This window comes from Hermetia illucens, chromosome 7 (assembly GCF_905115235.1).
Source record: "Hermetia illucens chromosome 7, iHerIll2.2.curated.20191125, whole genome shotgun sequence".
NCBI lineage: Eukaryota > Metazoa > Arthropoda > Insecta > Diptera > Stratiomyidae > Hermetia > Hermetia illucens.
The window spans coordinates 12,539,127-12,553,965 of NC_051855.1; the positions used below are offsets into that span (position 1 = coordinate 12,539,127).

At 39.3% G+C, this 14,839-nt stretch overlaps 1 protein-coding gene across 15 annotated transcripts in view; it reads right to left on the minus strand.

The window, feature by feature from the left end:
- Positions 1-14,839, minus strand: part of LOC119661003 (plasma membrane calcium-transporting ATPase 1) — a 99,911-nt gene that overhangs the window by 43,405 nt on the left and 41,667 nt on the right. For 7 of the 15 annotated variants that reach the window (XM_038070120.1, XM_038070118.1, XM_038070121.1 and 4 more), the window contains exons 1-2: positions 429-585; positions 64-258 (exon numbers count right to left, since the gene is read on the minus strand). In XM_038070120.1, coding sequence (XP_037926048.1) covers positions 64-258; positions 429-585 — 352 coding nt within the window. Of the gene's footprint in view, positions 1-63; positions 259-428; positions 601-9,014; positions 9,203-9,672; positions 9,692-9,863; positions 9,884-14,839 lie in introns of those variants that run through there. The other 8 variants (XM_038070112.1, XM_038070109.1, XM_038070113.1 and 5 more) reach the window with 4 other exon arrangements.

Consider the following 14,839-nt stretch of genomic DNA (forward strand, 5'->3'; position numbering starts at 1 on the left):
CTGTATGTTTGGGAAATTTCATTTCTAATTTAAAGAATTTTAGTAAAAATTTGAAGTACTTACGAGCGTCTTCATCGGCGGGTTTGTAAAATGATAGACCAAGTGATACTAGTGCTGCTACTTCTAAAATAATAAGTGTTACATCCTGGAGCGCCTCCCAGACTAATGTCAAAAATGTTTTTGGTGGTTTCGGTGGTATTACATTCGAACCAAATGTTTCACGTCTGTGTTCGAGATCAGCTTTTGATCCAGTCAATCCTGTAATTTGAACACAAAAAAAAAAAAAAAGTTAAGACCTAAAAATATTTATTAGCTTAGTTGGTCAATTTAAATAGAAAGGATATTGAGCTCCTTGAAATAGAGAGGGAAGGGGAACTTAATTCAGAAAAAAGATTTTAATAATGAGAGAATTATATTTCTCTACGTACCTTCATTCGGTGATGTGTATAGTTTTTTGCAAATGTCCTGTATACCACCATATTCGTTTATTTTCGCTATACCTTCCCGACCACGATGTTCCATAAGCTCTCGTAATTGCTTAAGAGAAATCCCATATTGCGCCGGTCTTCCATCTATTGTGGCCATTTGTTATGAGTATATCTGGAAGTATCAAGAGAAAAAAAAAGTCATAGTAGTAATGCTTAACTACGATTTGTTTGAAATTGGCTATTTTAGTTGAAAATAATAATAATAATCATTGGCGCAGCAATCCAATTGGATCAAGGCCTTGAAGTGTGTTCTTCTTCTTCTTCATTCAAGACCGTAACAGTACACTGCAGGATTACAATACCTTATAGGCAATGTGGTCAGTATTGCACTCACCGGAGATTATTATCCTGATTTGACTCAGATACTCATTCACAGCTGAGTCGACTGGTATCCGACGTCAAATCACGACACAAATCCCATTGCCACCAATGCCACCAGTAACATCTCACCTGCTTCTCTCCCAGTTTGGTGATACCACTGTCAACCGAAATTATTCCTAAGGAAACGATGTTTTGATAGGAGCAAAACGACCTGATTCTACTGAAAAGGGCTAGTGAGATGACAACAGGACCAAGTTGTCAAAATTTAAAAAAAAAAAATCGAACTAAACGAAAATAACGATCGATATTCGAAACGTTACGCTAGATGACATGATGGCCCACCCGAACCTAAATGTTCACCACTTGCCATTTCAAGCGTAATGGGAGGAAAGAAAGAAGGGGGCCACTCGTCGCCTAACCCTTTCTCGTCCCTCCTTCGCGCGTTAAGTTTTTTTTGTGATTTTGCCCCCTCCCTTATTAGGCCGTTTGGCAGTTTAGCTCCCTTGGTGAAGAACTTTTCGGTAGTATCGACCCGCCTCGAGACTTCACATTTCTAATAGACAAGTTTACCCCGGGTGGGTTTAGTTTTTGTGACTATTGAGCCTAGGCATCTATGTCCTGACAGGGAGGTAATATTTTTTTGGACCCCGGCCCCCATCTCACCGGTTGGTTGACAGCCTAATAATGTTCAAAATGTTTAAAGGCTCTTTTCTACATGTTAACTCCACTCATCTAAATTTAAGGAAAAAAAAATGCATACACTCTCATGACACGGTCAGAGCACGACCAATCCAGCAAATCGAGGTACTAAATCTCAATTATCTATGCAATGGAAACATCCATGTATTATAGGCCCACATGCGTTTTCTTTCCTTCTTGGCTAGAGATCCCATGATGCTATAAATCAACGCTATAAATTACCATACATCCGAAACATTATAGCGGCTAAGAAGCGGAAAATACAACCAGAAATATCCTTGAAATTGCTATTAGTATTGCAACATATAAATAGTTAGATAATTAAGAAATCTTTTATGGATTATTCCTTTGTACTACACAAATGCAGTTGATTTACACGACTACGTAACAAAGTTATATTTGGCAGGGTCAAAATTGCCAAAAATTAGTTTTCGCGCCAAAAAATAGAATAAAAAAAATCGTCTACATCCACGAAATCATTGACGTATGATAGCAAGCAGGGAGGCAATGGCAGCTGGTCGTTTTAAAAATAGATACTCTTCGAATTTTTTCGACGTGAACGTAAAAGATACTGATAATTATTCCGTTAGAGCAATTATAAATATATTGGCTCTGAACATCAACAAATGATAGGTAGCGTGAGATCTTTTTTTTTTTCGAGACTATATACACATCTGAGGTAAAGGAATTATCGCGGAACGGCCAAAGTATTAAGAGCAGTTATAATATAAGCGCATTTTTTCGTAATTATCTAATTTTAGACTATAAATAGGTTCAGACACCACAGAGCCCAGAATGTCATTTCGCCAAAAGAAAAATCACTATTCATTCCATCGGTCTCGGCTGTGAGAAGGTAAGAGACATATATGTTAATATGTATGTACAATATAAATCTATCATGTTTACACATATGTGAGTGCGACCAAAGTTAGCTAAGCTTTAAGGATAAAAATAGTTTTTCTGATCCCGGGGAAACTCCAATACAGAAGAATACGCATGCAAGGCTGTATTTTTTTTTTTTATTTCGTGCAATTTCAAATGAAAATTTACATAAAATATTAAATACAAGCTTACAATACGTTTTGTGTCTCTCTATATAGATTGTTCAACATTCCAGTTTCAGCTTCCCGGCTGGTTAATTAGCTTACGTATTGATGTTTGGATTGTAGTGTTGTTTTAATGTAGGCGAGCCATTAATTAACTACATTCAAATATCTGAACTATGAGCTTATATTTTGAAGGACAATTTGCATTCGTTTCTGTGAAAAAATCGATGAATTTTTAAGCAAATGATCATCACAGCACGTAACGAACACATGGTCTTAAGTGCTCTAAGGTTGACCCTATCAGGGAAATACTCCGTAAGGTCCTTTTATTCCAACCGTGCCAATTGACACGATATTCCCGTAGAAAAAAGTAAACAACAAACATTACAAACCCTAGTCGGCAAGGCCCGTAGCGAAACTTTGATGGAATTGAACTTTAAGGCCATTTATACTATTTATGGTGTTCTGATTTTTTTTTACATGGGCTGATTGCGAATACCAGTTCCTATTCTAATGTGCTCAGGTTTTTTTTAACATTGCTGCAATCCGGAATCTGACTCGTTAGGAGGTCTTCAGATGACCACCCAAAGAGGACTGGAGCCCACAATTATGCTCTATCGACTAACCAGGTGGGATCTACGCAAGTATCCTGCACCAAATGGAGATAGCAATTAGACTCCCAAAACTTAGCTCATGACTTGGCCCCATGGATAGACTCCTCGTTTTGTTTTCAACATGAAAGCAAGTATGAGCAGATATGTCATCCTTAGGCTTAACGAGAGGGGCTGGGAAAGGGCTACACATACAAAAGATTTAGTCAGTTCAATGACCAAAGTTAGCTCTGGAAAATTTGTTAGCAGACGAACCCCCAAATTTCAGAGATAAGAAAATTTTAGGTTAACGGATAGATTGGGGCAGATACTCAAGACTTTTATTAGGCCCATTCTATTGTCCTCTAAAATCGCTTATTCAATGCCTTCCTGTTCTCAGGTTAGAGGGTTAGCAAATAAATAAAATAAAATGGTTTGACTTTCGACTTTGTAGCCCTGGGAGTTCCCTTCGCGGTAATAAACTCAATAAGCAATTCACATCGCTAATCGATCGAATAACAACGTCCGAGAGGTGAGGTAGAACCTTTCTTCTATGGAGCTGGTCAGATATTCAGAAAAAAAAGCATCCCCGCCACTCTAGACCAAAGGATAATATCAATACCTCGAATATTTCCTATCACTTTTTAGCGATTATTGACCATAAAATCTTAACTGACCATTATTCTGCTATACCTAGTCTAAATCTTCGTTTCCTTAAAAAAACAGATAAAGTTTTGGCTTCAATTTTCGCTCGTTTAGCGAAGTCATTCGAACTTTCTTTACGGCGGTCTACATAGACCTGGCAAGTGACACTTTACCTGTTTAACACTGTAATTTCCGAGCTATTCCGAATACAAAAAAATCACTTTAACCAAATATTCTACACTTTATCTACATACAATTGATGTCAAAAATCGATTCCTCGGATCTGACACAAGGGATGACCCCGTTAAGATCTTTAACTCATCGCAAATTCAATCTGTTTCTCCTCCTGTTCCTTTTTTAGATATATAGGGACCTCCCCCCCCCCCCCTAAGTTGCACGTGCAACAATGTAATTCACCGCATGCGTGGAGGTTCACAGTTTCCACCTTCCCATCGAATTAATTAATCGTGTTAATCGGTACAATTGTTTCTGAGAAAAGTGCGTGTGACAGACAGACAGACAGATAGTAAACCGATTTTAATAAGGTTTTGCTTTCAAGAAAACCTTAGAAATTAGATGCTCTGAGGCATGCAGTATAACTAGTCCCAATTTAAAGCTAGAAAAAACATAAATCTATATCAGTGTAGCCATAGATGACGTATGGAATTTTAGATACTAAACGGTGGAAAAAAGACAATTTTTTAAACTTTTGCTTACAAGATGCGCATAGTGCATATTAAATTAATGTATTACAGCATTACAGAATATTATGTTAAGTATATTTGCTGAAAATTTCAGTAAAAAATATTAAAATTGAAGCCGTCGGCAGGAAATCTCCCGAGACGTCTCCAAAAAAAAAGGTGATTTTGCAGTGACGGCTATAACTCATGGCTCGATCATGTGGAGCAAAAAAACTAAAGTCATTCTGTTGGCATATGAGTTTCCCCAGGTCCTCTGCCGAGTTTTCCTTTTGTAATTATTTTTTTTGATTTTTGATAACACTGGAAAGTCAAAAAAACACGATTTTCGTTTAAAAAATCGGCATATTTGCTATTTGAAATCCGCGCACGGTTGTTGTCAGCCAACAAAGCCTATTTCAGCTTACAAAGACTGTTCCGCTCGAAACGTCTCACCATAGGGTCAAAGCTCTTACTGTACAAGACTATGATCTTGCCAGTCCTCATGTATTCCTCGGAAACTTGGGTTCTTAGCAAGAAAAATTGCAAACTCTTGGCCGCGTTCGAGAGAAGAATCCTCCGAAGAATTTTTGGCCCCCTACATGAGGATGGACGATTCCGTAGCCTACACAATGACGAAATCTATGAGCGATACCATGACCGTCCGGTTGTGGATAAAATCCGGCTCAATAGGTTACGGTGGGCGAGTCACTTAATCCGTATGGATGAAGATGATCTCACCCGGAGAGTCTATAAGGGCAATATCTATGGTAGAAAAAGAAGACGAGGCAGACCCTGCCTAAGATGGAACGATGGCGTGGGCCAGGACGCCAGACAGCTTTTAGGGATATCGAATTGGTGGACCTCGGCGCAAAACTGGGATGTCTGGAGTTCCTTATTAAGGCAGACCTAGACCGGATACCGGTTGTTGCGCCGTTGATGATGATGATGATATTTGCTACTGTAAAATAAAAGATAAGAACAAATTTAAGGCAAAAGATTCGACAGGGCTACCTCATGAATTATACAGGGAAAGTGTCTACCAAATTTTAGAAGGGTCAGTGCAATAGATTGTAAGCTACAGCCTGACTTTGAAAACGTGAAGTATGGAAAAATCGTTTTAAAGTTCAACAGCTCGGGCAGAGCGACTCAGACTTTCGAAGGGTTAAAATTCCATATCTCTGTTAGTCTTGCCTTTATCGGTCTAAAAATTTGACACAACATTCTTGAGATGTTGTGCATTCATACAAAAATATGAAGAAAAAAATGTTAAGACACCCCGCCCCCCTGTAATGAAGGTTGAAATGAGGCGAAAGAAAATCCGGAATGATATTGGAAAATTGTGATTTTTTTTGTCACAAAAAAAAAAAATCATAATTGGAGCCATATTCAATGAATATTATAACACAATTATTCAGATGACCCAACTTCGCCTAACAAACACACATACAGTGGAGAAAAATAAACATACTCGTACTGCACTCAGTCACTCTAGCCTCTCAACTAGATTAGTTACACTTGCTCTTGTTGTTAGTACTATTAGCATTAAAAGTCTGAGTCCATTATTGAATGAATGTGTCATTAATTAGTCATACTTTATGTGACATTCATCACACGAGACACATGATTCAGATGCCTATTGACTGGCGTCATCATTTTATGTATAAAGCTTGCACCCTGTGCAATGCTCAATGGATATCACATTCTTGCTTACCAACGAGCAATTAGATGTAAAATTAATTAACCATAGATAAAACACTATGATCGAATACGAATACTTCCAAAAAAAAGAATATATGGACAAGCATGGGTTTTAAATGATCAATGTAAATTGGATGAATTACGGGTCGCTTACTATTAAGGTCGGCACGAATAGGGAATCTGTGACCTGCAGCACACGGTTATCTGTCGGTTGCAATTGATTAAAAATTCGCGGTGTTTCTAGTGATTAAATTATTTGAAATAATTAAGGACTTGCTTTTTTCTAGTGTTATTTATTGGTCTTGCAAGTACCAATAAGGACTTGTTAGCACTGATGAAGGGAACAAATGGTTCCCGAAATATCGGTATTCGTAAGACCAATAAATAACACTAGCGAATAGAAACACGCAAGTTTTAATTATTTCAAAAAATCTATAAAAATAATCAATAGCCTCCGAAGGAGAAATCAATTTTATCGAATAGTCCTTAAGAATTAATTTAATTTACTATTCACTGATAGAGAGTATCAGCGTCTAAGAAGTCACAGCCGAGCTCGATATTTATCCAAAACAACCTGGGATTCTGAAGGAATTAAATTAGAGGGGTGGGGGAAAATATGGGGCTGCACGTTAACGAGAATTCACTTGCCAAGATTAGCCTGAACACTGAAGTCAATGGTAAGCGACCAAAAAGCCAGCCGAAACAATGGTGATACGCTGGTTGGGGATTTGAAAGTCCTGCGATTGCATCCAGATCAGGCATTTGATAGAACCAAATGGCCAAACCGATCACGACCAGCCGACCCCGCTTGTAAGCGGGATATTTTTTAGTTTTTTTTTTTGCTGGAAACACCCTGAATGTGTACGCATTAATGGTTGCAATTCTCGGTATAAATGCCGAGGTCCTTTGAGGAATAGTTGTAAAAATACTTCTAGTGAAAAAAAGGGGCACAATAGTTCTTTAAGGACGTGGTGCGACTTTCCCTTACATATACCAGTATTTCGATAGAACCAAATGGCGAAGCCGATCACGACGAGCCGACCCCGCTTGTGAACGGGACAAAGGCTGAAGAAAAAGAAGAAGATACCAGTATTTCGAGGACCAGTTAGTTTTTGTCAACAAAAACTCCCTATTCGGCATTAAAAAAATAGAATTTGTCCTTTTTTTTCCAAAAAACGACACATATAACCGAAGAAATTCATACTTCCATTTCACGAATTTATGCTTCAAATGATGATTCAAGGGAGCAGAAACTGAAGAATTTGTATTCTGGCACTTGTTTCAAGGAATATGTAAATATCAAACCCAAATTTTGCTACGTCACTACTATCACAATAGATTCCTCTTTTCGAGGATGGCTGGTGGCTACATGATGCAGGCTAGTGTATGAATAGTGCTAGATTCTCGGAAAATCATGAAAGCAGCCAAAGCACGTTGCCCAGGAATCATTGATAGTGGCGGGGTCTATGACAAGAATATTAGTTAAAATTTATCAAGAGAATATGCAGAGAATGTTTTCCTTATTTATGGGAAAACATTATCCTAGTATCATCATCAAAGGCCTGCCTCAATAAGGAACTCCTGACATCCCGGTTTTAGGCCGAGGTGGTACAACAATTCGATATCCCTCAAAGCTGTCTGGCGTCCTGACCTACGCTACCAATCCATCTCAAGCAGGGTCTGCCTCTTCTTCTTCTTTTTCTACTCTTACCGACTCTTTGGGCTGGATCATCCTCATCCATACGGATTAAGGGACCTGCCCATCGTAACCTATTGAGCCGGATTTTATCCACACCCTGACGGTCAGGTCATGGTATCGCTTATAGATTTGGTCGTTATATAGGCTACGGAATCGTCCATCCTCATCTAGGGGGGCAAACATCCTTCGTAGGATTCTGAGATCCCATTTCGACTAGAAGGTGAGTGCGTTAGGGAATGTTTGAATATAGATTTTGGTAAGCAATCAATTAAAAGTTTGTCATTCAGTGGTGATAACTTCTCCTTTAAAGATTTCAAGACGGGATTTTTTATATAATGAAAATAATGTCTGTAAAATTAACGCGAAATATAATGGCCATAAACGTAGTGTATTATAAAAGATAGGATGATTAATCCATAGCTTAGGAAAGGCAATGAATTTTCTAAGTTTTACCCGAAGCGCTATGTTGCAAATTTCAAAAAGAACCAAAACACGAGACGTGGTAAGACAAGTAGCCTCAACAGGGAGGAAGAAGTCATATAAATATGTTATATATATTTAAATATTTTATAAAAACAAATTAAAAGTTCTACTTGCAAAAATAATAATACAAATGTATCTAAGGAACTGTCGATTGGGCTGGTTTCTCCACGATGTTTTCTTCAGAAAGTATCTCGTTTGAATGATATCCAATTTAAGCGTCAAGCTTAGATTTTAAAACAAACATTATATGGGAGAAATTCCGAGTAAATTTCCGGAAACTGTTAGCACTGATCTCAGATATAATATAAACAGCACTTTTCTAATACACTTTAGTAGTCTATTCAAACAGAACTTTTCAGAACATATTCCACATTTATGGGGTATTCACTGTGAAAAAATAAAAGATTGACCATCGATAGAATTTCCATCTGTATTTCAGCTACCACTGATTCACCATTAAGCACACCACATGAACACATTTGAAAGGATATTTCACACACATTTTTTGGTAACCAAATTGATCGATATTTTCACCTTGATCAGACCAGACAAGAATAATATTTCATCATTGGAAATTAAAGGCTGTATATTATTTTAATTTCGAAAATTAATAAAAAAAGATAAATGAGGACTGATATTTAGACACCAACAAAAGAAAAACCTACGATTTTTCACAGAATCCCGTGTTAACAAAAAAAAAGTATGCTTGATGTTTGGCCTACTGAAACCATGCACAGTTTAATGTGCTACCAAAAAGAGCGCACTCTAGTGTGTAAACTACACACTACGCATCCAAACAAGTCTCTTCTATTGTGGAAACAACATTTGACTGATGAAAATTTTATCGGAAACCAAAAAACTTGAGAAAATCACTTAAATCCTTTGCAGTCAACTAGCCAATACCGAAAAATCTCAGTCCATTGGGGCAATGGGGATACTACTACTATACAAGATACACGTATTACGTATTAATTCGCAGAAAAAATGCGGCTATTATTCTTACTTGTATGCATGAAAACTTAAAAGAAAAATAAAACTAGAAAATACCTAAATATAAGAAACAAAAATAAAACACTGAGCAAAATAAAAGTCTACAAGTAGTGACGAGATACAAGACACAACAACACACTATATTCCCCCCAGATAGATAGATTTTGAGCGTATGCTCTAGAGTTTGGATGATTGTATGAGCGCTCGGAGAAGTATTATCCGAAGAAGCTTTTCGATTTCTGATCTCAGTAAAATAAAAAAAAAACAGAAAAGACAAAAAGAACGAATACACAATTCGAAAATATATTAACAGAATCTACGAAACATGCACACCCAAGCATATGTGTTTTTCTCCTCCATGGAAGCTAACAGAATCTCACATGGGGCTCAATGTAAAAGCCGCATTATAGTAGCTAGATACCCAACGAGCGAGAAAACAACGTATCAGATACCGCAACGGGGGGAATGACGCGACACCAGCCAGATGTAATACCCCCCAGAATATATATATACATATGCATTACTCGTAACTTCCCATTGAAGTAACACCTAAAGAGTTCAATACACTCTACCACGGATACTACACACTAACTGAAATCCACACTACGCTAAGAACATCTAGCTCGATACTAACTTGAGGACTTCAGAAAACAAGTTAGTAGGCTACGTTCAGATACGTTGCCTACAAAAAGATACATCAGTTAAATAAAATCGCGTGCGTGCAAAGATTAGAAAAAAAAACAGTCAGAGTTGATCTGGCCAGAATGTTTTGCATTCCGATCTTGTTTTGGTCCTGGAACTTTTATTGTCCCATAATTTATAGTAACGAGCATATGGGTGGTATCATAATTCTATTATAACTATCTAAAGCTGGTTTGTGGAATGAGCTCAACCATAACATTTTAACAGCGAATGCATCTGGATCTGTTCGAAAGATTCATATCTTTACGATGGTCAAATGGAATGTAGGTTTCACAGTAAGCAGTCATAGCTAAACTGGTTAGAGGAAATAACATCAGAAATGGAGCTAATTTCTTTGCATTGTGTTGCAGATGATGATCGTTTTTTAAATGTCAAGTCACCGTGAATTCAAAATAATTCAACCATCCAAATACATATTCAAAATCGACTCTAAATTGAAATTTAGCTTCATCATAAAACGTAACCCAAACAATACCACCAACACCTTCAGCCTTTGTCCCTTCCAGAAACGGGGTCAGCTCCTCGTGATCGACTTGACACATTTGGTTCTATCAAATGCCTGATCTGGATGCAATCTAGAGGCTTTTAAATCCCCATTCAGCGTATCAAGCCACCGTTGTTTCAGCTGGCTTGGCCTTTTGGTCGCTTACCATCGACTTCGATGTTCAGACCACTCGTGACAAGTGAATTCTCATCATCATCATCAACGGCGCAACAACGGGTATCCGGTCTAGGCCTGCCTTAATAAGGAACTCCAGACATCACAGTTTTGCGCCGAGGTCCACCAATTCGATATCCCTAAAAGCTGTCTGGCGTCCTGACCCACGCCATCGCTCCATCTTAGGCAGGGTCTGCCTCGTCTTCTTTTTCTACCATAGATATTGCCCTTATAGACTTTCCGGGTGGGATCATCCTCATCCATACGGATTAAGTGACCCGCCCACCGTAACCTATTGAACCGGATTTTATCCGCAACCGGACGGTCATGGTATAGATTTCGTCATTGTGTAGGCTACGGAATGAATTCTCGCTAGCGCTAATTACTTGACCATACCATCCAAGACGCCTCTCTCACACTTTTTCCACGATTAGTGCAACTCCATATCGATCGAGGATATCCTCATTTTCCTGAATCCTGCCGCGAACACACATGTTCGTCTCCATTACCGCAAGATGCCGGATAGCACTGACCCCGAGATATTTAAATCGCTCAGTTCTAGGCAGCTCCTTCCCCTCGAACACTACCTTGTCATGCTGGAGGAGCCTGTGCTGTAGTTTACTATTACACTACGGGTGTCCAAAAATACATGAAGATGAAAACAAAGGATTGTAACTCTCCAAGTGGTAAGAAGTCACAGACTTCGAATTCACCGGCGACCAGGTCGTGGCCGAAGCACGGATTTTGGAGGCCCCACCAAATTCATGTACCTCCACGGAAAAATCTGTGCAAGACAGGCTCTTCACTTCACTGGAAAACCTACACCCGGTGTCTACGGCGCGGTCAGCCAGAAAAGATAGTACAGCAACTGACTTAATGAGAGGAACTGGAAACCTGACTACGGCCGGCTTGTGCGTGACACTGTTGCCTAACTCCACAAAAAAAAAAAAAAACCGGAGAGGAAGGCTCGAGAGAAGGTAATTTTAGCCGCAAAGGAGAAAGGACTACAGGCTTGCCTGTCAGAACGTTCTGATGTCAAAATTGTTAGTGGCAACCATGCTGAGACACTTCTGTTCCCAGGACCTTGTTCCGGTCAACTTGCAATACCAGGTACTATGATAAGAGAAGAAATGTCATAGTTGCCTCTGCTTACTTGCCCTATAATTTTTCATGTCCTCCGCCGACGCAAGAACTACGAAATCTGGTAGTCTATGCAGAATCAAATGGCTTTAAATTTTTAATAGGTTTTGATGCGAACGCTCAGCATATTTGTTGGGCAATAGCAAATGCAATCCTAGAGAAGAACAGCTGTTTGATTTTATCACTTTAGCAGGTCTGATGACCGCGAACATATGGTGTGCTCCTATGTTCGTGGGGGCCCAGCAAGAAGTGAAGTAATTGATAAAAAAATCTGTCCTTCAAAGTTGATTAGAACCTGGCGAGTGCTAGATAAAATCTCACTCTCAGATCACCATTAGTTAGAATTTAGTCTGACCATTTCAGGCGAACAGCCTGTAATACAAAGACTACGAAAATGGATTGGACAAAGTTCAATAAACTTTAGTTGAGCTCCCTAGACTACTAAGGACTCCTTTGGCGATAGAAGATCAATTGGAAACTCTGAATCGCACACTTTTAGAGTGCTTTCCTATTCCAGAGGCCAAAGCGGGAAAACGGCTCCATGGTAGAATCGAGAACTGCAAAAACTCAGGAATTCACCATCATCATCATCATCAACGGCGCAACAACCGGTATCCGGTCTAGGCCTGCCTTAATAAGGAACTCCAGACATCCCGGTTTTGCGCCGAGGTCCTAAAAGCTGTCTGGCGTCCTGGCCCACACCATCGCTCCATCTTAGGCAGGGTCTGCCTCGTCTTCTTTTTCACCAGATGACTTGTAAATCGTGCTTGCAAAAGCAATAAAGGTGAGGCACATCAGCACCAAAATGGTTCAAAAACAGAACACGGTTCTGGAGCCGGAGTCTACCTCTCGAATAAAAATGAGAAGTGGGCTTTTCCCTTGGGACAATACGCAACGGTCTTTCAGCCTGAAGTATATGCGACCCTAAGGGCGGCAACCTAGATGATTGACGAGCGGTTGAAGGGCAGGCGCTGATTTAATACGGTGGAACTACTAGGCTAAGGCTGTCTTCAAAAACTGCGAACAAGCTTCCCACAATGACAGGTGGCAGAGCCTAAATGCTGCTAGACACACCAAACTTTTTCTATCAAAGCCAAACATGCATACCGCAAAGTGTATCCTGTCGAAAAGCAGGAGAACTTGCAGGAGTATTGTAGGGGTGTTCTGACAGGCCATAATTCACTAGCTGTGTAAATGAAAAGGATTAATTGACCCAACCGCTCACCAGCTCCCAAACACAGAATAGGAACGGCTACATAAAAAGGAAAGAAATGAAAGAAAACAACTTTTGAATATATTAAAGAAAGGGGAAGTGGAATCCGGAAACACGAAGCTGATTAATTAGTCAATCTTGAATACCTACTCCGAATACCAACATATCAATCAATCAGTTAATCAATCAGAGAGTAATCAACATATAATCACCTAGCACACAAACATGGGTGACACAAAATAAATATATTCAGAGAGCGTTGAATACTATAAAGTAAGAAAAGATCGGGGGAAAAAAATAGATCCAATACAATAAGCCAATCCGTCTCGGATATCCCCTCAATGTTTTGAATTGCGACGAGGCAGATCGGACTTGGGAGAAAGCAGTTCCGAATCGCGCTTGCAATTAAAGCTTTCCAGTTTTGGAAACAGTGTATTAAAAGCTTTTCTTAGATTTTCCAAGTAGCTGGAAGCTGACTATTCGAACGTACAAACTGCGATATTCCCAACATTGCTGTGTATCAGCCATGACGTCAAACTGGCGCCGCTGACTCTAAGTGGATCAGTAGAAATACCGGCAACGTCATCGCATTAAGCAACTAGGCTTGGGGGGGGAGAGATGCCAGAGAGTCAGAATCAACCCGAGCAGACTGGTATTCACCGGTACCAGTGCCTAGGCCTTTCATTTCTTAGACTGAAGATACTGTCCAAGACAACTGATTTTCGAATGAAAATTATTTTGAATTTTCCCCAGAAACGACAACTGGTGGCAACCGGATTCCGCTAGAAATTTTCACCTGTCTAGTAGTCGTTGTCTTTGCCGACATGGCTCACCATCACTACCACCTCATCGCTATCATGAATCGTTCGTTTATTATATGTACAATGTGCAGAGTTACTCTCTAGATTCCGCGGCAAATAAAATTTTCACTCTTGGCTCACCATCAATCTAGACGGAACTTAGCGTGAGAGAGGCATCCAGGTGTGTATAATTGATTGGTGTAAAAGAATGGACGATAATAAACCGATTTTTCTTTATATGGTACCATCCGCACTGAATTTCAAATACTAACCCCATGTGTATGATACACGACGAAAATGGCGTTTTTTTTACATCCTAGCTATGCAGCTAGCTTTTTCGTCACCGGTTAAGTAGACACGTCATTCCAGCGAGTTGTTGGTCAATTAAATTCCTTCCCCTCATTCAATATATACAACATTGACTCAGAGTAGCAAAAGACAAAAAAAGAGTCATAAATCCGAATATAGTATTCAATCCCCGGTGCTTGGTTAGCTCTCCCCACCGCGATCGTTTTCAGTGGGTTTTTTTTTAACTCTAACTTAACATAAACAAATCGCATGTGTATATATAAAACTTTAATCAATTATAAACAAATTCTCAATGAATACATTCGCATGTATACGCATGTGTGCCAATTTTGGATTATCCCCAGGCCAAGCATGATGACAATGTCGCCTTTGTAATTGATACATGAGGTCATGATCATCACATTTTACTAAACATGAGTTTTAGGATATCGATTATGATATTTAAACATTAAATTTCATGAGTGAATAAAGGCAATCGGGCATTTAACCTAGTTTAAAGACAAGTCGAGAAATCGGAAGCTGGACGTTTCAGGTATGAAAGGTTTTGTGTATCTCTTTTATAAAAACATTTGAGTTGGGATTTGTCACTCCAGTCTCCTGTCAGGCCGTCAGCTGTTTCCATGGCCAACGAATGAAGCGGCAAAGGCGAATTCACAAAAGCGCTCAGGTTTGCGCCTC